The 23,607-nt window shown below is 35.8% G+C and overlaps 1 protein-coding gene across 4 annotated transcripts in view; it reads right to left on the bottom strand.

Annotated features, from left to right (window-relative positions):
• The window catches only part of FNDC3A (fibronectin type III domain containing 3A), a 157,857-nt gene that overhangs the window by 119,104 nt on the left and 15,146 nt on the right, over positions 1–23,607 (bottom strand). For 3 of the 4 annotated variants that reach the window (XM_019748010.3, XM_019748011.3, XM_019748012.3), the window contains one exon: positions 14,542–14,679. In XM_019748010.3, coding sequence (XP_019603569.2) covers positions 14,542–14,640 — 99 coding nt within the window. In that variant the 5' untranslated portion in view covers positions 14,641–14,679. Of the gene's footprint in view, positions 1–14,541; positions 14,680–18,974; positions 18,996–23,607 lie in introns of those variants that run through there. The other variant, XM_088792944.1, reaches the window with a different exon arrangement.

Raw genomic sequence — 23,607 nt, 5'->3', positions numbered from 1 at the left:
GTTAGGAAAATTGGACAGATACATGTAAACAAATGAAACTAGACCATTTTCTTACACCATATACAGAATAAACGCAAAATAGGTTAGATTTAAATGTAAGACCTGAAACCATAAAACTCCTAGAAGAAAATATAGGCAGTAAACTCTTTGCCATTGCTCTTAGTAACAGTTTTTTGGATATGTCTCCTCAGGCAAGGGAAACAAAAGAAAAAATAAACAAACGGGACTACATCAATCTAACGTGTTTTTGTACAGTGATGGAAACCATCAACAAAGTAAAAAGGCAGCCTATTGAATGGGAGGAGATATTCACCAATGATATATGCAATTAGGGGATAATATTCAACATATATAAAGAACTCACACAACTTAATACCAAAAACAAACAAACAATCGAATTAATAAAAAAATTGTCAGAGGATCTAAATAGACATTTCTCCAAACAGGACATACAGATGGCCAACAGACTCATGAAAAGATGCTCAACATCACTAATTATCAGAGAAATGCAAATTAAAACCATATTGAGATATCATCTCACACCTTTCAGAATGGCTACCATCAATAAATCAACAATAAATGTAGGCAAGGATGTGGAGAAAGGGAATCCTCATGCACTGTTGGTGGGACTGCAAATTTGTGCAGCCAGTATGGAAACCAGTATGGAGGTCCCTCAAAAAATTAAAAATTGAACTACCATATAACCCAGCAATCTCACTTCTGAGTATTTATCCAAAGAAATCCAAAACACTAATTTGAAAAGCTACATCCATCCCTATGTTCACTGCATCATTATTTACAATAGCCAAGATGTGTAAGCAACCTAAATGTCCATCGATAAACAACTGGATAAAGAAGATGTGGTACATACACACAACGGAATATTGCTCAGCCATAAAAAAAAAAAAAAAAGAAATCTTACCATGTGTAACAAGGATGGACCTACTGTATTTCCCCAAAAATAAGACCTAGCTGGACAATCAGCTTTAATGTGTCTTTTGGAGCAAAAATTAATATAAGGCCCGGTATACGATATGAAATTATATTAATTTTTGCTCCAAAAGACGCATTAGAGCTGATTTGCTAGGTCTTATTTTTGGGGAAACACAGTAGAGGTATCATGCTAAGTGAAATAAGTCAGACAGAGAAAGACAAATACCATACGATTTCACTTACATGTGAAATCTAAAAACAAAATAAAGTAACAAAACATAACCACACTCATAGATACAGAATACAAATGGATGGTTGCCAGATGGGGGGGGGGGGGTTAGAGGGGAGGGTAATAAAGGGAAAGAGATTAAGATACACACATTGCCAGTTATAAAAACAGTCATGAGGATGTAAAGTATACCACAGGGAATACAGTCAACAATGTTGTAATAACTATGTATGGTGTCAGATGGGTACTAGACTTATACAAGGTGATCACTTTGTAAGTTATATAAATGTCTAATCAGTGTATTTTGCACCTAAAACATATAATATTGTATGTCAATAACAATTTAACAAAAAAGGAAAAAAAGGGCCGGCCTGGTGGCTCAGGTGGTTGGAGCACCATGCTCCTAAACCAAGGTCACGTGTTCGATTCCGACATGGGCCAGTGAGCTGTGCCCTCTACAGCTAAGATTGTGAACAACGACTCTCCCTGGAGCTGAGCTGCTGTGAGCAGCCAGAGGTTTGCGTGGGCTGCTGTGGGTTACTGTGTGCTGCCATGAGCAGCTGGTGATCAGCGTGAGTGGCCAGCAGCCGGCAAGAACTGCCGTGAGCTGCTGTGAGCGACTGACCAATAACCGGCAACCAACTGCCTCAGCGGGGTGGGGGGTGGGGGGTGGGGTTACAAGGCTCATAATACCACCAGGATGGGCCAGGGAGCTGTGTCCTACACAACTAGACTGAGAAACAATGGCTTGAACTGGAGTGGGCGGGGGGAGACGGAAGAAGGGGAAAAAAAAAAAGCTGACCAAAAAAACCTTGAGAGGAAAATCTGGGGAATAAAATAAGCTCCAACAAGTACAAGTCACGGTACAATATAAACCTAATTTCATTTGTCATCACAACCGTGTTCTATTAGAATACTAACATTTCCCCCCCAACATCAACTCAAAATTCCCTCAGGACAAATAATCTCATTCATTCCTATGACTTCACTACCTCTAATACTCTGACTTCCATGTCTGTCTCAAATCAGGTATTTCTCCTGAACTCTAATCCATTAATTTATCTACTATTATAGTGATTAAGACCATGACATATTATTGGTTTTATAAACTTGGTTTTGAATTCTAGTTTTTGTCTTTCAGAAGCTATGTTACTTTAACCCAGTAACAAGCAGCTTAACACCTTTCTAATTCTTAGTTTCTATGAATGGGAATATTAAAGCAGTTCTTAGGACTGTTATGAAGATTAAAGACAAGATGGACTTGACTGAGTATCTGACACATAGCAAGAGCTCAAATGGTAGCTGCTAATATTTTTATTATTTCTACTCACACATCCCCCAAACACCTCAAATTCTATTGACCTCTTACACTCGCTCAAATCTCAAACTTAATGTTACTTCTGTGTTCCTTATTGTAGAGGACTATTCTTTCCTCAAATACTTACTGCGTCTCCCTACGGAGATTCTTCTTCCCCGCCCTACTGATGTCAGGTTTGGCCATGTGAATTGCATTGGTCAATGAAACATGGATGGTGGTCAACACGTAGTTCACCATCATCTTTGCTACAATAACAGCAATATTCTTCATAGAGACTGGATCTTAAGTGAAAATTATGAGTTGCATAGCCACAAATAACCTGTGAAGGACATGTAGTATGAACAATAAATTTTTTGGTAAACTGAGATTTATAGTCTGTTTGTTACCATGAAATAACCTTCCCAATCCTGACTGATAAGATTTATCTTAGTAAATAACCCTGCTACACACCTAAATATTCAAAGAGCGAGCATGGGAAATTTTTTATATTTTCTCTGTTTTGCGCTACGAGCAGTTGTCCACTGATTCTAGTCAATTCTACTTTCCTAATATTTCTCAAATTGTGCATCGTTAATATGACGTTAATTTAAGTTTTCTTTTTTATCTATTACTACGGTATTTTATTTCTCTAGCCTCGCTTAAACATTTTAATTTACATTAATAAGATTAATGTGTTTATTTTCTTTTAAATTTTTCAAATGTCCAATCACAAGTGCTGAAAGTTTTTATAAACTTATAAATGTAACAAATCTTAAATTTTCTTAAACATTTTAATACTGCTTAAATACCAAATACAGTCATGTGTCGCTTAACAACAGGAATATATTGAGAAACGTGTTGTTAGGCGAATCTGTCACAATGCAAACATCACTGCACGCACTCACACAAAGCTACATGGCACAGCCTACCACACACCTAGGCTTTATCGTACAGCCTATTGCTCCTAGGCTCCACGCCTGTGCACCATGTTACTGTACTGGATACTGTAGGCAATAGTAACACAATGGTAAGTACTGTGCATCTAAACACAGAAAAGGTATGGTAAAAGGATGATATAAAAGATTTAAAAATGGGGCACCTGCATAAGGCACTTATCATACATGGAGCTTGCGCGACTGGACATTGCTCTGGGTGAGTCAGTGAGTGAATGTGACGGCCTATGGGACTGTACGCTACTGTAGGCTATAAACACTGTACACTTGGGCTACACTCATAAAAATATTTTCCTTCAATAATAAGTTAGCTTACTGTAACTTTTTTACTTTGTAAACTTTTAAATTTTTTAAAACTTTCTAACTTTTTTGTAATAACACTTAGCTTAAAACACAAACACATTGTACAGTTGTGCAAAACTATTTTCCTTCTTTATATCCTTATTCTATAAGCTTTGTTCTATTTAAAAATTTCTAAATTCTTTTTACGTTTTAAACTCTTTAGTGAAAAACTAAGACACAAACCCACACATTAGCCTAGGCCTACACAGGACCAGGATCATCAAGAGCACTGTCTCCCACCTCCACACCTTGTCCCACTGGAAGATCTTCAATGGCGGTCAGACGCAAGGAGCTGTCATCTCCTATGACAACTAGGCCTTCTTCTGGAAGACCTCCTGGAAGACCTGCCTGAGGCTCTTGAGGAGGTGCCACTCTTTTCAGAGATATGTCTATGGTGATTTGCTAGATTTGCTTTCTTCATCATAGATTTGCTTGTAAGCAGACAATGCACCCTGAACATTCCTCTCTATTAAAGAAAACCTTTCGGTGTTAGGGTTTACGTTTTCAAATTTTTAAGGAGCTTGTTGATGTCTGCAAAGGCTTTTGCTAAACTCTTCATTGTGAATTTTCTTGGAGGTTCTTCTTTTTCTTCTCCTAAAGTTTCCTTCTCTCTTGACTCTTCTTCAGCTATGCATTCCTGTTCCAGTTCCAACAATTACTCATTAGTCAATTCCTTAGGAACCACCTCTAGGAGCTCCTGGGTATCATTCCCATCCACACCCAGGTTAAAGTTGTTTGCCATCTCAACCACACAGCCTTGTTGGTTTTTGCAGCCTCTTTACTGTTGGCAGATCCTTTGAAGTCATGATGAGCCTCTTTAGTGTCTTCTTCCAGATGCCACTCACACACTCCTTGGTCACATCACCTCAGGCCCCAGCAAGGTTCTTAATGCAATCGTAGATGTTGTAATCCTTCCAGAATTGCATCAGTGTCTTCCTCAGTTACAGCAATAGCCTGAGCAAAGGAGGACGCCAGTAAAGCTGCTATAACTCTTTGATCCATTGGTTGGATCAAAAGAGTTGGTGTTTGGAGAGAGAACTACTAGTTTGATATTGGGATAAAGATCACCAATAAAAGAAGAATGTCTAGAAGCATTAATATTAAGAAACATCTTAAAAGGTATGTTATTCTCCAAACAGTTCTTCAACATCTTGCTGGCATAGCAATTTAGCAGGGCATCTTGAAAGAGAAGCTAGGTCACCCATGATTTCTTGTTGCTCCTGTAGTACCCTGGCAGTGTGTACTTACTGATATGCTTGAAGACCCTGGGGTTCTCACTGTGCCAGATCACAAAGGGTTTCAATGTGTAGCCTGCAACACTGCCCCCAAGCAAGACTGTTACCCTGTCCTTAAAAGCCTTGAAGCCTGTCGCTGACTTGGCTTCCTCATGGGTGAAAGTCCTTTCAGGCATCCATTTCCAGCATAAGATTTCATCCATATTGAATATTTACTTTGGCAAGTTATTTTCCTCCATATTATAATCAGTTTATTAAAGCTCCCACCAATTGTTCTATTCGCAGACTCATCACTCACTTTCAAGTTATATAATGAATAAAAATTCTTGGATTGTTTAAACCACCCAGACCTAGCTGTGAATTCAACATCATAGTGCGGTCCAGCCTTTTCTTTCAACACTGCAAACAAGCTTTGTGCTTTGGCCGTGATTATCATGGTGGTGGTGTCCAGTCTTCAGTGCAGGTCATTAGAAGTTTCTCCATGTAAGTTACGAAGTACACCACAGAAATACAAAGGATCATTTAAGAACTATGAAGGACTACATGCCACCAAATTTAATAACCTAGTAGAAATGAACAAGTTCTTAGAAATATATAACCTTCCTAGACTGAATCACAAAGAACTGAAAATCTAAACAGATAGATCAACAGTAAGGAAATTGAAACAATCATCCAAAAGCAAAAGTCCAGGACCAGATGGCTTCACTAAGTGAATTCTACCAAACATTCAAAGATAATTTAATACCTGTCCTCCTCAAACTCTTCCAAACTACTGAAGAAGAGGCAATACTTCCTAACTCATTTTATGAAACCAACATTACCCTGATACCAAAACCTGGTAAGAATAACACACACAAAAAGAAAAATATACACCAATATCTCTGATGAGTACAGATGCAAAAATCTTAAACAAAATACTAGCAAATTGAATACAATACATTAAAAAGATTATACATCACAATCAAGTGGGGTTCTTCCAGGGGCAGAAAGATTGTTCAACACATGCAAATCGAACAATGTGACATACCACATAAACAAAATAGAAAAATCATGATTATATCAATAGATGCAGAAAAAGCATCTGACAAGATACAACATCCATTAATGATTAAAACACTTAATAAAATAGGTATAGAAGGAAATTACCTCAATGTAATAAAGGCCATATATGACAAACCCTCAGCTAATATCACACTTAATGGTGAAAAACTGAGAGCTTATCCTCTAAAAATAGGAACAAGAAAGGAATGCCCCCCGTCATCACTGTTATTTAACCTAGCACTGGAAGTCCTAGCCAGAGCAATCAGGCAAGAGAAAGAAATAAAAGGGATCCAAATTGGGAACGAAGAAGTTAAACTGTCCCTTTTTGCAGATTACAATTCTTTATATAGAAAACCCTAAAGACTCCACTAAAAAACTATTAGAAACAAAACAAATACAGTAAAGTTGCAGGATACAAAATCAGTGTACAAAAATCCACTGCATTCCTATATACTAACAATGAAATTTCAGAAAATGAAATGATAAAAAACAATTCCTTTTGCAGTTGCAACAAAAAGAATAAAATACCTAGGAATAAACTTAACAAAAGATGTGAAGGACCTATACAATGCAAACTATAAGACATTATTAAAATAAATGAAGAAGAAATGGAACATTCCCATTTCCAAAGAAATGGAAAGATATTCTGTGTTTATGGATTGGAAGAATCAACATAGTTAAAATGGCCATATTAACCAAAGCAATATACAGATTTAATGCAATTCCCATCAAAATCCCAACGGCATTTTTTAAAGAAATAGAACAGAAAATTACAAGATTTGTATAGAATCACAAAATACCCTGAATAGCCAAAGCAATCCTAAGAAAACAGAACAAAGCTGGAGGTATCACACTCCCTGACTTAAATTTATACTACAAAGCAACAATAATCAAAACAGCATGGTATTGGCAGAAAAACAGACACACTGACCGATGGAACAGAATTGAAAATCCAGAAATAAACCCACATATACATGGGTGTAACACAACATACTGTTATAGTAAACTTTTTTTTATAAGCAGAGAGTATACTCTAAAACAATAAAAACGTATAGTACAGTAAATACGTAAACCGGTACTATAGTCATTTATTATCATTATCAAGTATTATATATACAACTGGCAGCAAACTCGGTTTGTTTACACCAGCATCACTCCAAACATGTGAATACTGCAATGTGTTACACTAAGATGTTACAATGGCTACGATGTCACTAGGCAATAGGAATTTTACAACTCCATTGTAATCTTACAGGACCACCATGGTATATGCCATCTGTTATTGACCAAAACATCATCATGGGTCAAATGACCGTATATCAGATTATCTCACTAATACCAACGCTTACTTCCAAACTTAACAGAAAAGTATTAATAGCATGAGTTTGACTTACTTCATCAATTCTATACTTAAAGAAAACTCAAGGCTTCAATAAACCAAATAGTCAAGGAAGAAATAATTTTAAGGTTACACAAATTTACCCAGTGAATAGGGGAAAAAAAGGGTCTACTCCCCAATTTATTTTATGAGGCTAGCATATCTTTGATACCAAAGACAGGATATTAGAGGAAAAAATTATAAATCAATCTCTCTCATGAATATAGACTAAATATAAAATCTTAGAAAAAAATATTAGCCTACCCACCTCCAGCAATATATAAAAAGGACAATATAAACAAGTTAAGTTTACTCCAGGACTATCAGTTAAATATTAGGATAATCAATGTAAAGTTATCCTATCAAAATTTTAGGAAGAAATATTATATGACCATCTCAAGAGATGTAGAAAAGGGCCGGCCTGGTGGCTCAGGTGGTTGGAGTGCCATGCTCCTAATGCCAAGGTCGCTGGTTCGATTCCCACAAGGGCCAGTGAGCTGCATCCTCTATAACTAAGATTATGAACAACGGCTCTCCCTGGAGCTGGGCTGCCGTGTGCTGCCCTGAGCGGCTGATGGACAATGTGAGCAGCCGGCAGCCAGTGTGAGCGGCCAGCAGCCGGTAAGAGCTGTCGTGAGCTGCGGTGCGCAGCCAACTGACAACTGGGACCGACAGTCTCAGCCAGGGGAGCACAAGGCTCATAATACCAGCATGGGCCAGGGTGCTGTGTCCTACACAACTAGACTGAGAAACAACAGCTTGAACAGGAGTTGGGGGCAGCAAGGCGGAAGAAAGGGGGAGAAAACAAAAAAAGAGATGCAGAAAAAGAAACTAAAAGTATTCAACACCCACTTATGGCAAAAAATTCTTAGCACTCAAGGAACTGAATGGAACTTCTTTAATCTTATGAATAATATCTATGAAAATCTATAATAAATATCATGCTTAATGACAAAATGCTAAAAAACATTCTCTTTAAGACCAGAATGAGAATGTTTACCATTATAACTACTTCTATTCAGCATTATATCAGATGTCTTACCACAGTAATGAGAAAAAAAAGGTATAAAATTATAAAAGAAAAAAATTGTTATTTGCAGATATGATTTTATACATAGAAAATTAGAATCTACAAATTACAAATAATAAAGATATATGAAATTATTATTATCCAGCAAGATTGCTAGGTATTAAAGCAATATACAAAAAATAAACTATTTCTATTTACCAACAACAGAACATGAAATTTCATACACAAAGACACACAATAGTATAAATATACCAACTTCAAGAATTGAAAGACTCAACATTGTAAAGGTATCAATTCTCCCCTAAATTGATCTACAGTATCACAGTAATCCAAATCAAAACTTCAGCAGGCTGTGTGTGTTTGTGTGTGTGTATGCTGATAAGCTAATTCTAAAAGTTGTATGTAAATGCAAAGGCCAAGAACATCAAGTCACTCTCAAAGAACAAGAAAGTGGGACAGTCTGTCCTACCAGACACCAAGACTTTAAGTGAAGTAAAGTCTTGGTATATTCTTGGCATAGAGATAATCAAACAGACCAACGGAACAGGATTAAGAATCCAGAAACAGTTCTAAAATAAATGGTCACTTAATTTATGACATCATTATCAATGTAAAGCAACAGGAAGATGAAAGTCTTTTCAATATATGGTGCTGAGATAGTTGGGTATACATATGGAAAAACAATCAAATGGAACCCATGCTTAATGCAATTCACAAAAATCAATTCCAGTGGATTTTAGGATAAAATGTTCAAGGCAAAACTGTACTTTTTAGAATGCAGAAAAATATTTTCATTGCCTCAGTGTAGGGAAGAACTTCTTAAACAACACTAACTCTAGATGGAAAGAACTGACAAATTTGACCACATTACAACTACGAACTGTTCATCTAAAGACACTAAAGAAAGTGGACAAGCCAGGATAGAAGAAAATATTTATCACATTAAGTGACTAACAAAAGATTTATAGTCAGAATATATATCAAGAGTTTCGACAAATCAAAAAGGAAAAAAACACACACAAAAAACCCCCATTATCATTCATAATAATCCTAAACTAGAAACCACCCAGATATCCATTAAGAATAAAACATATAAATGAATATATTGTGATATATTCATACATGGAATCCTATACAGCAATAAAATTAGAACAAATTTTAGCAACATATAAGGTTGAATCTTAAAAACAATGTTGGACAAAACCAGCAAAACCCGAAGGACAGTAACAGTAAAGCTTAATGTAGGTCAAGATCAAGAATAAGCAAAACTATTACTGCTTAGTAATATATATGTAGATAAAACTAAAAGAAAACTTAGGAAGCAATTACTATAAATGTAAAGATAGGGGTTCCCTCCAACTACAGAGGGTACTGTGATGTGGAAGGAACACAGGTGATTCCTAGGGCATTGGCAGGCAGTGCTCTGTTTCTTAGACAGGCTGGCACTTGTAAGACTCATGCTGTACAATCATATGCTACACTACATACTTGTTTTATGTACTTTTCTATATATGCTACAGTTCACAATTTAAAACAGGTTTTTTTAAAAAAGTAAGCTGAGGGCATGTACTGTGTTTTCTTAGATTCTGTATTCGTCTATTTGGCATCCATTAATCACAGGGCCAATTATATTAACTGTTTTCTTATTTTTTGTGTTTTTGATGATCTGGCATTGTGGCTGAGTTGGCGAGGAAAGGGACTGCCCCTCCCAAAGGCTAACTATTTCCTAGAGCTAGCAAAGAGTGGGCCAGGAGCACACCTCTCATATGTAAACCAACCAATTCCATGTCTACAACTCCAACCATCTCCTTATTGAACTGGTAACACACATGCCAGTGTTTCCCATGCCTTACAGCAACTAAAGGTCACACTGTATATATAACCCAAGGCCTGCCAGAATTATTTTCCATTTTTATTCTTTTATTGAAAAATAATTAACATATAACACTATTAATTTTAACTGACTTTAATGATTTGGTACATGAATATAGTGTGAAATGATAACCACAGTAAGTTTAGTTAACATATACCACTATACGTAGTTACACATTTTTTTCCTTGTGATAAGAACTGGCATGATTTCCTTCTTTTTCATGTCTGAATATTCCTGTGTGTGTGTGTGTGTAGACATCACAATTTCTTTATCCATTCATCCACTGATGGACACCTAGGTTGTTTCCCTATCTTGGCTATTGTAAACAATGCTGCAGTGAACATGGGGGTGAAGATACCTCTTTGAGATAGTGATTTCGTTTCCTTCAGATAAATACTCAGAAGTGGAATTGCTGGAGCATATAGTAGTTCTACTTTTAATTTTTTGAGGAACCTCCATTATGTTTTCCATAGTGGCTGCATCAATTTACATTCCCACCAACAGTGTACAAGGGTGCCCTTTTCTCTTACATTCTTGCCAACACTTATTTCTTGTCTGCCACAATTATTAAAAGCAGCCAATCCTAAACTATTTATCTGCTGTGCCTTTCCTGCAGAAATACCAATAACAACTTTCGGCTAGCCTTGCCTCTTGCTTTTGCTTCTGACCAAAACTGATACTTTCCCTGTGGCCTGGTGTGGTATGCTCCCTTCTTTCGGAAAACATTAAGTCAAAATTTTCTTTCAATGGCTTTAGCCTCTCCATGTCACTACTCAGTCATCTCCATAAATTAAAATTCCACAGGTACAAGTGAGACACTTACAAAATAATAACAACAACAACAATAATAATAGATTAATGAAATGGAGACGACTGATAAAGAAACTAAAGAGGCAGACTGAGTTTTGAAAAATCTTCACCAAAAGTTTAAACGCATTCATTCTTTTTGGAAGGTAAATGAGTAGACATTAGAGAAGGTAAAGTTAAATTAGGAAAACTTAAGCACACAAGAAACTGAAATGTGTGAACTTTTCTTTTGATGGTAGCAACAGTGAATAGAGCCGGGAGCATTCCACTTGGGCTTGAAGCTCAAATTCCCTACAGCAGATTTGGAGGTTCTAACAGGGCAGCACAAGCACTCATATACTTGTGTGTTTTTACCTCCTCTAGCAAGAAAGGATATAATCTTAAATCAAGCACATGCTTGAGAATGCCAAATGGTATAGCCACTTTGGAAAACAGTTTGGTAGTTTCTTACAAAGCTAAATATAATCTTACCATACATGATCTAGCAATTATGCTCCTAGGTATTTTACCCAATTGAGTTGAAAACTTATGTCCATCCGAAAACTGCACATGAATGTTTAAAGCACCTTTGTTTATAATTGCTCAAACTGAAAACAACCAAGCTGTCAATGTGTGAATGAATAAACAATCTGGTACATTCATACGATGAAATATTATTCAATAATAAAAAGAAATGCATTATTAAGCCATGAAAAGAAATTGTCTAGACTATACTGCTAAGTGAAAGAAGTTGGTCTGAAAGGGCTACATACTGTATGACTCTAACTATATGACATTCTGGAAAAGATAAAATAGGGACAGTGGGTGGGGTAAGAAGTGAGAGAGGGATGAACAGGCGAAGCACAGAGAAGTTTCAGGGCAGTGAAACTATTCTGTGTGATATTGTAATGGTGATATATGACATTATCCATTTGTCAAAACTCACAGAACTGTGGAATACCAAGAATGAACCCTAAGTAAACTAGAACTTAATAATAATGTATCAATTTACTGCTCAGTAATTGTGACAAATGTACCACACTAATACAAGATGTTAATAAGAGGGTAACACTGTGGAAGAGGCATATGAGAGAACCTCTCCATTGACTAAAACTGCTCTAAAAGTAAAGTCTATTAATTTTTAAAAAGGGGGATGAGGATTCTTCAAACATAAAAAATGGTTCAAATGCTGCTAGTCAAAATGAATGATAAATGTCTGTTACAGCTTCCCTAAAAGCAACACTAGCAACAGTGATGTCAGGAGGGATTCCATCTAGTATAATTCATAAGCCAAAAGATCCACTATGTATGACACAGTAGCAAATATGTTTACTATATAAAACCAGAAAATATTGAAGGAATAATAATCTTGATGGTCAACTATAAAGAAAATTAGTTTGATTTCAAGAGGTGAAACAGAAATCATCCCATAATATATTCCCAAGAAATAGTATAATATTCCCAAGAATGTCAAGACAAGGGGCAAACTATCTGTTATCCTGAATTTTGAACATGCATGTACTCGTCCATGACATTTCCTCCCATCAGAAACTGTCTCTGAGTTTATTTTCCCACTCCGGGCACATGCCCAACCAGATGTCGGATCTCCACAGGCAAGCTCTAACTTGGTAATGCTTGGCATACCAGTAAGTTCCTCAGTTAAGACAAAGAAATAACTGTTGTCAACTTTACTGACCTCTCACCTCTAATTGTTATCTACTTTTGTTCAGTTCCTTCCATTCCTACCACCGCTATCAGTCCACTTTTACATTTACACTTTAGTATAACTATCTCCTAGTTTTTTTGATCCAATTTCTTCAATCTTCTAAACATTTATTGAGTGCTTCAATTTAGATTCAGCAAACATTTTCTGAGCTCCTTCAGGCTCATTTCACCCTCAGTTACAGCTGCTCCAAGACACTATTATTACCTCCATTTTATAGAGCAGCAAACGTATTCAGAGAAGTAAAATAACTTGTCTGAGGTCATCCAAATCAAACCTAAATCTATCAACCAAGTCCTGTGCTCCTTCCATTCATCTTTATCTCTCCCCGTAAAACTACAAGACACTCGGCTAGTTAGAATTTAAGGCTTTACTTCACCTCCTGAAGGCCTGTTTTTCAAACCCTGCCTAAAAACACGTCCTCTAGACTCAACGACCCCACCTGATTCTTTACATCTTGCTCTAGTAGGTTCTTCTATCCCCAACTCCTTTCTCTATATTCATCTCTACCACTACGGCTATATGCTAACCATGGTGCCCTAACATTTCCAGAAAAATTCTGCTTATAGAATCTCATTTTGGGGAAAAGAAATAAGTCTTGAGAGGGCATCATGGTCTTGTTTCAGCCTGCTGTCTTCTCTGTAGCAACATCAAATTACTGTAATTAACTGCTTAATAGATTATTTTATGGATTAGACTATATAAACAATGTGAAGCCAGTGACCTGCCTGAGGCAATAGTAACAGCTAAAGACACTCCTAGAGCCTCAAAGTAAATGAATATGTGCCACATTTATTATTTTTTCAGGAAAAGAAATCTTAACAGACTTAAATTTGACAAAAAGAAGTTAGTGAAATGAAGTTGCTGCTAAAAACTATCTGAGCACATGTGAAGATTAAAACCAGGATATACTTTTTATGCCATGTTTATTCAAAACAGAAAAAATTACAACTCAAGCCAATCGCTCTTGATTTTTCAATATCAAAGTTAACAAAGTAGCCCCTTATCTTATAAGCAAATCATAACTGTCCACTACAGACACTAAGTTTGTAAAATAACAAAATATAACTATTTTTTTCTTAGTTTCCCAGAGAGGCAGTATGAGTAATGGTTAGGAGAAAAAGCTTTGTGTGATCTTGAGCCTTTCATTTTGTTTCATCTGCAAAATAGGTACAGGTGTACCTACCTCATAGGATTGCTGAAAGAATTAAATAAGATCATAAAGTTCTTAGCACAATGTTTTTTTTCACACAGTGAGCGCTCAGAATGTTCCTTCGCCTCCTCATTATTAGTTATTATGTTGTTACCCATTGGAGAGGAAAGGAGAATAGGAATAAAAAGTTTTATTATTATATAATTTGACAGTCATTTAATCATATAATTATAATAATCATTAAGGTACAAGGTTAAACTTAGATTAAAAAAATAAACCTCAGGGCGTAGTACATTGCTTGCCTAAAGTAAAACAAAACAACTTTAGTGGCAACTAAATATATACACAAGAAATTTAAACATTAATTAGTGAGAAATTTTAGAAGTGACTTCAAAAACAGTCTCATTATTTCATTGTCTTATGAAACCAAAACAACATTTTGAACTGGATTTAAAACATGAATTAACAAGAACCCACTGTTCTGAAGTTTTTATTGTTTAAAATTTTGCGTTCTTCTGAAAGAAACACATGTATACTAGAATAAAAAATAAACATTCAGATTCCTTACCTGTTGTGTTCCATCTGCACTTACAATAGGGGCAGAGAGAAGAGAAATATCACTACTTAAAATCTGAGATGTATCCAGTAGTGGTGGATGTTCTGCCATTATCAATAAGACATTAATATACCGGATACCCCTTCAACTCTGAAAAACAAAAATATATAGCCATTGGGTGTATATTCTTAAAATACTATATTAAAATACAATATATTCAAGATTTGTCTCATTCTCCTTCTTTAACCTAAAGAGATTCTTGTCAAAGGAAATTTTACAATATCCTGTTGACTACTTTTTCTGTCAAGAGACCATTTAAGGAAATATATTCTTACAACTTAACCAACTATATGTCAGTGTAGACAATAAAGTAAGATATAATAAAGCAGCTTCTATTTAAATTCCCTGTTTCTCTATCCCTTTCATCTCTATACAACATTTATTTAATTTAACCACCACTAATTTAGCTAAACATTGGGATAGGCACCTAAATGCAATGATGGAGTGAGGCAATTCTACCACTGACTTTTTTTTCTATGAGTAGAAAAGTTGATTATAAAGACCCAATTCTCCCTCATCGTCCTATCAGTCTCTAGGAACTAAACAAGAATTACAATTTTTCACTTATTCCTTAGAGCAAAATAGTAGAAAAATCTGCTCAGGATTAAAATAAGAACCTTCAGGTTTTAAGTTTTACATTCTGACATTGGCCTTCCATCATTCTGATTTTATTAATCTTTTCGAAGTCATACCTACTTTAGGTAAACCAAATACTTTCAGTGATAAAAGCACAAACATTTAGAAATCTTTAACTATAGACAGAGTATCACTTTATATAAAAAGTAAAGGACTTGATGATGTAAGCAGTATTAGTCTACCATATACAACGTCAACCAATAAAACATCAACAAATTATATGTCCAGATGAGCATAATTGAGCTCAATTATAAATTTTATCATATCTACACTGAAAGGCAAAATAACATTTTTAGATGCTTGCAGCATTGCACTATTCAGTAGTATCAAAATGCTTAACTTTTATAAGACATTAAATCATGTTATTTATTTTAAAATCTTAAATATTTGCAAACTCTAATACAAGTTGATTTAACCTAAAAACACCTTTTATTTAGATATATAAAAACTGCTATAAAGTATTCATTACAGGTATCTATTTCAAGATTTTATATATAACACCATAACATGAAACATTTTATATTACTTATCTCATAAAAATGCATGCATTTGAACATAACATATGTAAGTATTTAAAGTATTTAAACATATATGTTTAAATATATACACACATATATACACACATATATATAAAGGGCAAATCTAATTTATGACTATTTAATCTGTATTGCTATGTTTCTTAAAGTTCAGTAAAATCACTGAGTACTTTAAATCATTTCAAATAATTTCAGTCTGCAGAACATACAAAGAATTATAAGATGGGAAAGTGTCAATGTGTAATTTATCTCTTGCACGTGACATAATTTAGTTTAAGAAGAAATATTTTAGGGACGCTAACTCAGGATTAACCAGAGAAAGTTTATAAGTAATTTATTATTTTTGTAAATTAGTTAAGTTAAAAAGAAAACTTCCATTGAGTAATTTTTATTTTGTCATTTTACTATATTTGTAATATGTTATATATTTAACTAAAACTGCAAACCACCATTATTACTTAAATTTTAGAACATAATAATGAAGATACAACCATAGTCTGGTTTCAGAAGATAGACTGGAAGCTTTACAAATACAAATTTTTTCTGAACCTCCAGTTCATCCCAAGCTCAATGATATTACAGATTGGATCTGAAGCCACACGCTTTGTTTCCATATTATCATTCCACTTAAGTGTTTTCTCTAATTTTATTCTTTGCAAGGCTATAACACATCAAAAGTTTCATTTATGAATTGATTTCTTGTACGGCCATATTTATCACACTATATGCAAAACAGGTGGTTTTACTTCAGCTTGCAAATTGGAAACTTCAATTATGCAACTAAAATGTTGCTTTTAGAAACCTAAAAGTTCCTTTCATTCCTGCTTAGAAACAGTCAGCTTCTTCTTTTAATCAATTTCTTTTAATTTTGTTACTACTCACTTCCTACATTTTCATCTTCTCTTGTAACCAAATACCCACTTGTTTTAAGTTATGCATTTGTTTCTATTTTTTTGTAAATTGAAAAGAGTGATACATGCAAAAATTGGAAGGAGTGATTTCTTTTGTTTGCTAATTTCCATGAGATAATATTTCCCCATGGCCCATTTCAAGCTATCATGATTTACAAATTGACCTGAAATATTCTGAATTTTTAAAAATCAACTTGTGTATACGAGTGTAAGATAGCTCTGACATCTCACTGCTTCTATCTATATATCAATACTTAAGTATCTTTATAGTCATAATAAAAGACTAACATCTCGGGAATTTGGGTACAGAAAGGCTAGATGTCTTTTCACTACTATTGCAACTTTTCTGTATGTCTGTAATTTCAATTAATGTCATATTAAACAATACTTTAGAAGTATTAATCCCAGGTAAAGAAGGTAAAACCAAAAAGCTTCTAAAAGATATCGCCATAATCATGGGACAGAGGAAGATTTTTTTTTCTAAACAGGGTGTCAATTATATTTCTTAAATCATAAAGGAAAAGAATAATACTTTGAACTTCATTAAAACTAAGAACTACCATTCACTAATAAATATATTTAAGAGAATGAAAAGGCAAGTTAAAGATATTTATAACATATATAACTGGAAAAGACCACATTTTTAGCACATATACACGCCTCTTACAAACTGATTTAAAAAAATAGAAAAATGTCAAGGGACTTAAATATGCTCTTCACAAAAGTATAAACTCAAGAGACCAATAAACATATGCAAAGATTGTCAAATTAACTAATTACTAGGAAAGAGCTAATTAAAAATCATAATGAAATACCCCCGCATATTCAATATGATAACAAAAATGAAAAAGACTGGCAACACAAAGTATTAATAACATTACAGAGCAATTGGCACACTCATATGGAATGAAAACTCATAAAATCATTTTGGAAACCAATTTGATATTATCTACCAAAGTTGAACATATAAATATTCTATGACTCAGTTGTGATCCAAGACTCCTAGGATATACCAAGAAGAAATGTATACATGTGTGCACCAAAAGCACATTAAGGTACATAACAGCATTCTTTTTTTTTTTTTTTACAGGATTTTATTGGGGGACAGTATGTACTTCCAGGACTTTTTTCCAAGTCAAGTTGTTGTCCTTTCAGTCTTAGTTGTGGAGGGTGCCGTTCAGCTTCAAGTTGTTGTCCTTTCAGTCTTAGTTGTGGAGGGCGCAGCTCAGCTCCAGGTCCAGTTGCCGTTGCTAGTTGCAGGGGGTGCAGCCCACCATCCCTTGTGGGAGTCGAACCAGCAACTTTGTGGTTGAGAGGACACAGTCCAATCAACTGAGCCATCCGGGAGCTCAGCGGCAGCTCAGTTCTTGTGGTTGAGAGGATGCGCTCCAACCAACTGAGCCATCCAGGAACTCAGCGGCAGCTCAGCTCAAGGTGCCGTGTTCAATCTTAGTTGCAGGGTGCGCTGCCTACCATCCCTTGTGGGACTCGAGTAATTGAACCGGCAACCTTGTGGTTGAGAGCCCATTGGCCCATGTGGGAATCGAACCAGCAGCCTTCGGAGTTAGGAGAACAGAACTTCAACCGCCTGAGCCACCGGGCCAGCCCTGCATTATTCTTTAATGGCCCCAAACTATAAACATCCTAAACATCCCTCCACAGTAAATGGTACCCTGTATCCGAGTCATCCAATTGGACTACTATACAGCAATAAAAATTAATGAACTAGTGATACAGAGAACATGAATAAATTCCACAAATAAAATGTGAGTGAAAAACAAACACAGAAGAACACATACTGCACAACTTTATTTATAGAAAGTCCAAAACTGGCTAAAACCAATCTATGGTATTAAAAGCCAGGACAGCAATTGCCTTTGGAAAGGAGGAAAGGATGGGGATTGGAAGGTGCATGAAAATAGTTTCTGGGGTGCTGGTATTGTTGTATGTCTTTTGACTTGGGAGGTTACTATTTGGTACCTGCCACTCCATTATGCTATAAGCTGTGTACTATGTACTTCTCTGTGTGTACTTCAATAAAATTATGTTTATAAGTTAAAATGACTACATGATCATTTCAAATGATGCAGGAAAACCATCTGATAAGATTCGATGCCCTTTCATGATAGAAACAGTCAATAAACTAGGAATAGAAGAAAACTACCTCAATATAATAAAGGCCACATATGAAAGGCCCATAGAAAAACATCAAACTCAGTGATGAGAGACTGAAAGCTTTTTCTCTAAGATCGGGAACAAGGCAAGGATGCCCTTTCTCACCACATTTATTCACAGTACTTACTGGACATAGTACTGGAAGTCCTTGTCAGAGTAATTAGGCCTGAAAAAGAAATAAAAGGCATCCAAATTGGACAGGAAGAAGTAAAACTATCTTTGTTCACAGATGACATGATTTTACATGTAGAAAACCCTAAAGATTTTTTAAAAACAAACCTGTCAGAACTAATTCAGTAAAAATGCAAGATACAAACCCAACACACAACAATTAGTTGCATTTCTATATACTAACAGAATAATCTGAAAAGGAAGAAAACAATTTCATCTACAATCGCATCAAAAAGAATACAATACTTAGGAATGAATCTAATCAAGCGATAAGACTTGTATACTAAAAACTACAAAATATTGCTAAAATAAATTAAAGAAGACATCTGGAAAGGTATCTATTCATAGATTGGAAGAGTTAATATGTAATATGTCTACACTACCCAAAGAGATTTACAAATTCAATGCAATCCCTCTCAAAATCTAAATAGCATTTGTTGCAGAAATAAAAAAATTCATTCTAAAATTCGTAGGGAATCTCAAGGGACCTCGAACAGCCAAAACAATTTTGAAAAAGAACAAAGTTGGAAGACTCAAACTTCCTGGTTTCAAAACATATTACAAAGCCACAGTAATCAAAACAGTGTGATAATGGCATAAAGACAAATACACCAATGAAAGAGTAGATAGAAGCCAGAAATAAACTCTCCTGTATATGGTCAAATAATCTTTGACAAGAGTGCCAAGATCACTCAATGGGGAAAGGACAGTTTCTTCAACAAATGCTGATAGGAAAACTGCATATCCACATGCAAAAGAAAGAAATCAGACTCTTATCTTACAACATATACAAAAAGTAACTCAAAATGGATTAAAGACCTAAATGTAAGACCCAAACCTATAAAACTTCAAGAAAATGGGAAAAGCTTTATTGACATTGGCCTTGTTAATGATTTCTTATATGTGACACCAAAAGCAAAGGCAACCAAAGCAAAAACAGGCAATTTGGACTAAAATTTGAAAACTTCTGTGCATCAAAGGACATGTTCAACAGAGTGAAAAGGCAACCTGTGGAGGGGAGAAAATACCTGCAAACATTGCTCCAGCTACTAGTAGACATGGGTGGCTTAAACAACAGACATTTATTTCTCCTGGTTCTAGAGGCTGGAAGTCCAAGGTCGGGGTGCCAGCATCTTCAGGTTCGTGCGTGGGCCCTCCTCCTGGCTTGCTGAGAGCCACCTTCTCGCTGTATCTTCACATGGCCAAGAGAAAAGGAGCTCTGGTCTCTCTTCCTCTTTTTAGATTATAAGGACACTATCCCATCATGGGGGCTCCACCCTGGTGACCTCATCTAAACCTAATTACCTCCCAAAGGACCCATCTCTTAATGCCATCACATTACAGCTTAAGGCTTCAACATACTGATTTTGGAAAGCCACAATGAGTCTATACATTCTTTCCCTGCCCACCCCCCAAATTCATGTCTTTCTTGCATGCAAAATACATTCATTCCAACCCAGCAAGTCTTAACTCAAGTCAACATAAACTCTGAAGTCTAAAGTCTCATCTAAGTCAGATTTGGGTGAGACTAGGGGTGCAATTCATTGTGGGACAAAATTCTTCTCCAGCTGTGAACCTGTGAAACCAGGTAAGTTACATGCTTCCAAAATACAACGATGGGACAGGCACTGGATAGACATTTCCATTCCAAAATCATAAATCAGAAGGAAGGGTGACATGTCCCAAGCAAGTACAAAATCTAGCAAGGCAAATATCATTAGACTCAAGTCTCACTAATAATCTTTGGTTCCATGCTCTGCCCTCGGGACCCAAATGGGGTGTGGCACCATTCCCGTGGACATTCCTTCAGCTTGGTGGAGCTCCACCCATATGGCTCTGCTGGCAGAGGTCCCATCCTTTGAAATTGAGGTGCAGGTAGCCCTCCCCTCACGCCTGTGCACTCTGGACCTGTGATGGGAGTAGCACCCCTGATGATCTCGGAGTCTCCTTTTGGGTCCTTCTTCCCTTTTCTTGAAGGATAATACAGGTTTGGAGATTTCCTTTATTCCCTTCCATTTTCTCTGTTTCCTTTAGTCCCAACTGGCAGTGCTTCTGCCAGTATAATTCCATCTCTCTGCCTGGTTTCTGTGGAGATGCTGATTAGGTCCATGACTCACATCCACACTAACATCCTCATCAAAGGGCTAGTCAGCCACTCTTGGTGTTCTCTTCCCAACATGCTTCCTCATTTTTTGCAATATGGAAAGGCTGAGAATTTTCCGAATCTTTAAGTTCTGGTTCCTTGTTGGTTAACAAATCCTTCTTCAATTTGTATCTCTCCTCTCACATTTTACTATGAGTGGTCAGAAAGAACCAAGCCACTATTCAACTTTGCTTAGAAACCTCCTCAGCTAAATATCCACTTTCATCACTCACGAGCTTTACCTTGCGCAAAACACTAGACAGAACATGAATATAGGTGAGCCTAGTTATTCGTCCTTTTATACTAAGGATTGCCTCGTCTCCATTATCCACTAACAACGCCTCCTCATGCCCATCTGAGACCTCATCAGAATGGCTTTTACTGTCCATATTTCTACCAACATTCTGCTCATGATTATTTATGTATTCTCTAAGAAGATGGACGCTTTCTTTCAGCTCTTTCTGAGTTCTCACCAGTCGCCATTAGCAGGCCCTTAACAGCAATCTAGGCTTTTTCTAGCATGCATTTCAAACCTTTCCCAGCCTTTACCCACTACTTAGTTCCAAAGCTGCTTCCACATTTTTAGGCATTTGTTACAGCAGCACTCCATTTATCAGTACCAATCACTGTCTTAGTCAGCTCAGGCTGCTGGAACAAAATATGTACCACAGACTGGGTGGCTTAAACAACAGACATTTATTTCTCACAGTTCTGGAGGTGGGAAGTCCAAGAACTGGGTGCCATCATTATCAGGTTCTTAGTGAGGGCTCTATTCCTGGCCTGCAGGTGGCTAGCCACCTTCTATCTTCACAAGGCCAAGGGAAAGAGGGAAAGCTCTCATCTTTTCCTCTTCTAATAATCCATCATAGGGGCTCCATCCTCGTGACCCCATCTAAACAAAAATACCTCCCAAAGGCTCCACCTCTAAACACCATCACATTGGGGATTAGGGTTTCAACATATGAATTTGGGGAGTACATATTCAGTCCATAATTCTATTAGGTTTAGAAAACAGTACTGTTTCTCTCTCAGTCACTGCAATAATTCTGAATCTGCACTACTTTCCTTACTCAAATATTCTGCCACAGTTTTCCTTCCTGAACCTCCTCATTCATACCCATCCCTTCTACCTGATTTTTAGTCTAAGGATGCTGTTGTTATAATAGCCTACACCTAGAACCTAAGGTAGCTAGCTCATGACAGTGAGCTTGGCCTGAGGTTTCAAATTTTGGCTCTACTTGTTTAAAAAGTATGTGGGAAAATACAAAGCAGTATCTTACTTGGATTACAGCCATAGCATAATTGAGGGACCCATAGGAAAAATATGTACATTTTGATTGAGAAATCCAATGTATTTTTCTGGTCTTTTGATTTGTCTAAATCAAAGAAACTAAAAAGTATGATTCCAAAGGCCATATCTGAAATCACAGGACTATTATACACTCCAAAGAATTTTAGTATCACATTTAAAACTAGAATTCAGGAGTACTTGAAAATATACATATAAAAAAAATTAGGTAAAAACATTAAAATCACAGTAGGGATTATATTAAGATGGTGGAATTACCATAATATTTTTCTCTATTTCCCCGTTGTTTTTGTAATGTGGATATGACTATGCCACTTTCATAAAAATTTTGATTTAAAAGTGGTCTTACAGAGCCCTAGGCAACTACAGAGTCACATTTGGCTTATCAACCATTGAAATACCTTTTCAGAAATACTTCAATAAATTTTGCTTGAATTTGGACCTTATCCAAATGACTAATTCATCTTACAAACTGTTATCCTAAAATGCATTTTTTCCAATTTAAACCTCGATTTCATTTTTTAAGTTTTGGATTTTCTAACTTCTAAACTTGACTAGGTTTTTAAAAAGGTACTTTAAATCACCTGTAGTGGAATTTCCTGAGATGAAAGTTACAAGAATCAGTCTGCAAAATCATCTTATCATTTCTTATCAGAAACTTTAATATTTTATATTTAATAAAACCACATTAAATTGTTTTATTTTTCCCTAAGACTAATTAATTCTTACAATTACCCTGTTGGATATTAACTATATTCCAGAAAAATGACTGTTAAAAATATACACAATTAAATGCATCATTTTGATTCACCTAAATTTCCACATCTTAATGTGAACTTTCATTAAGATGTAAAAGAACAGTTGTGCTTTTTTTGAGTTTATAAAAGAAATTGATACTTGTACAGAGAGTAAGACAGGAAAGGGATAGTAAGGATAGTGCTATCAATAATTTTAAATGACTAGTATCAATAGGAAAAAAATAACACAACTCTTGATCATTCAAAAGACTTATGATTAACTCAGGATTTTTCTTGGTCTTTCTCTCCTCATTTTTCATTTCTTTGGTCACTGGAAGTATAAAAGGAACACTGGTACAAGGTCTGGTACCAAAAAAGACTCCAACTAAGAGTACTATAA

The sequence above is a fragment of the Rhinolophus sinicus genome, chromosome 16 (assembly GCF_057876585.1).
Source record: "Rhinolophus sinicus isolate RSI-liver-muscle chromosome 16, RSI-T2T, whole genome shotgun sequence".
Taxonomy (NCBI): Eukaryota; Metazoa; Chordata; class Mammalia; order Chiroptera; family Rhinolophidae; genus Rhinolophus; species Rhinolophus sinicus.
The sequence above is the reverse complement of the archived record's forward strand: the minus strand, read 5'-3'. Positions and strand labels throughout refer to the sequence as shown.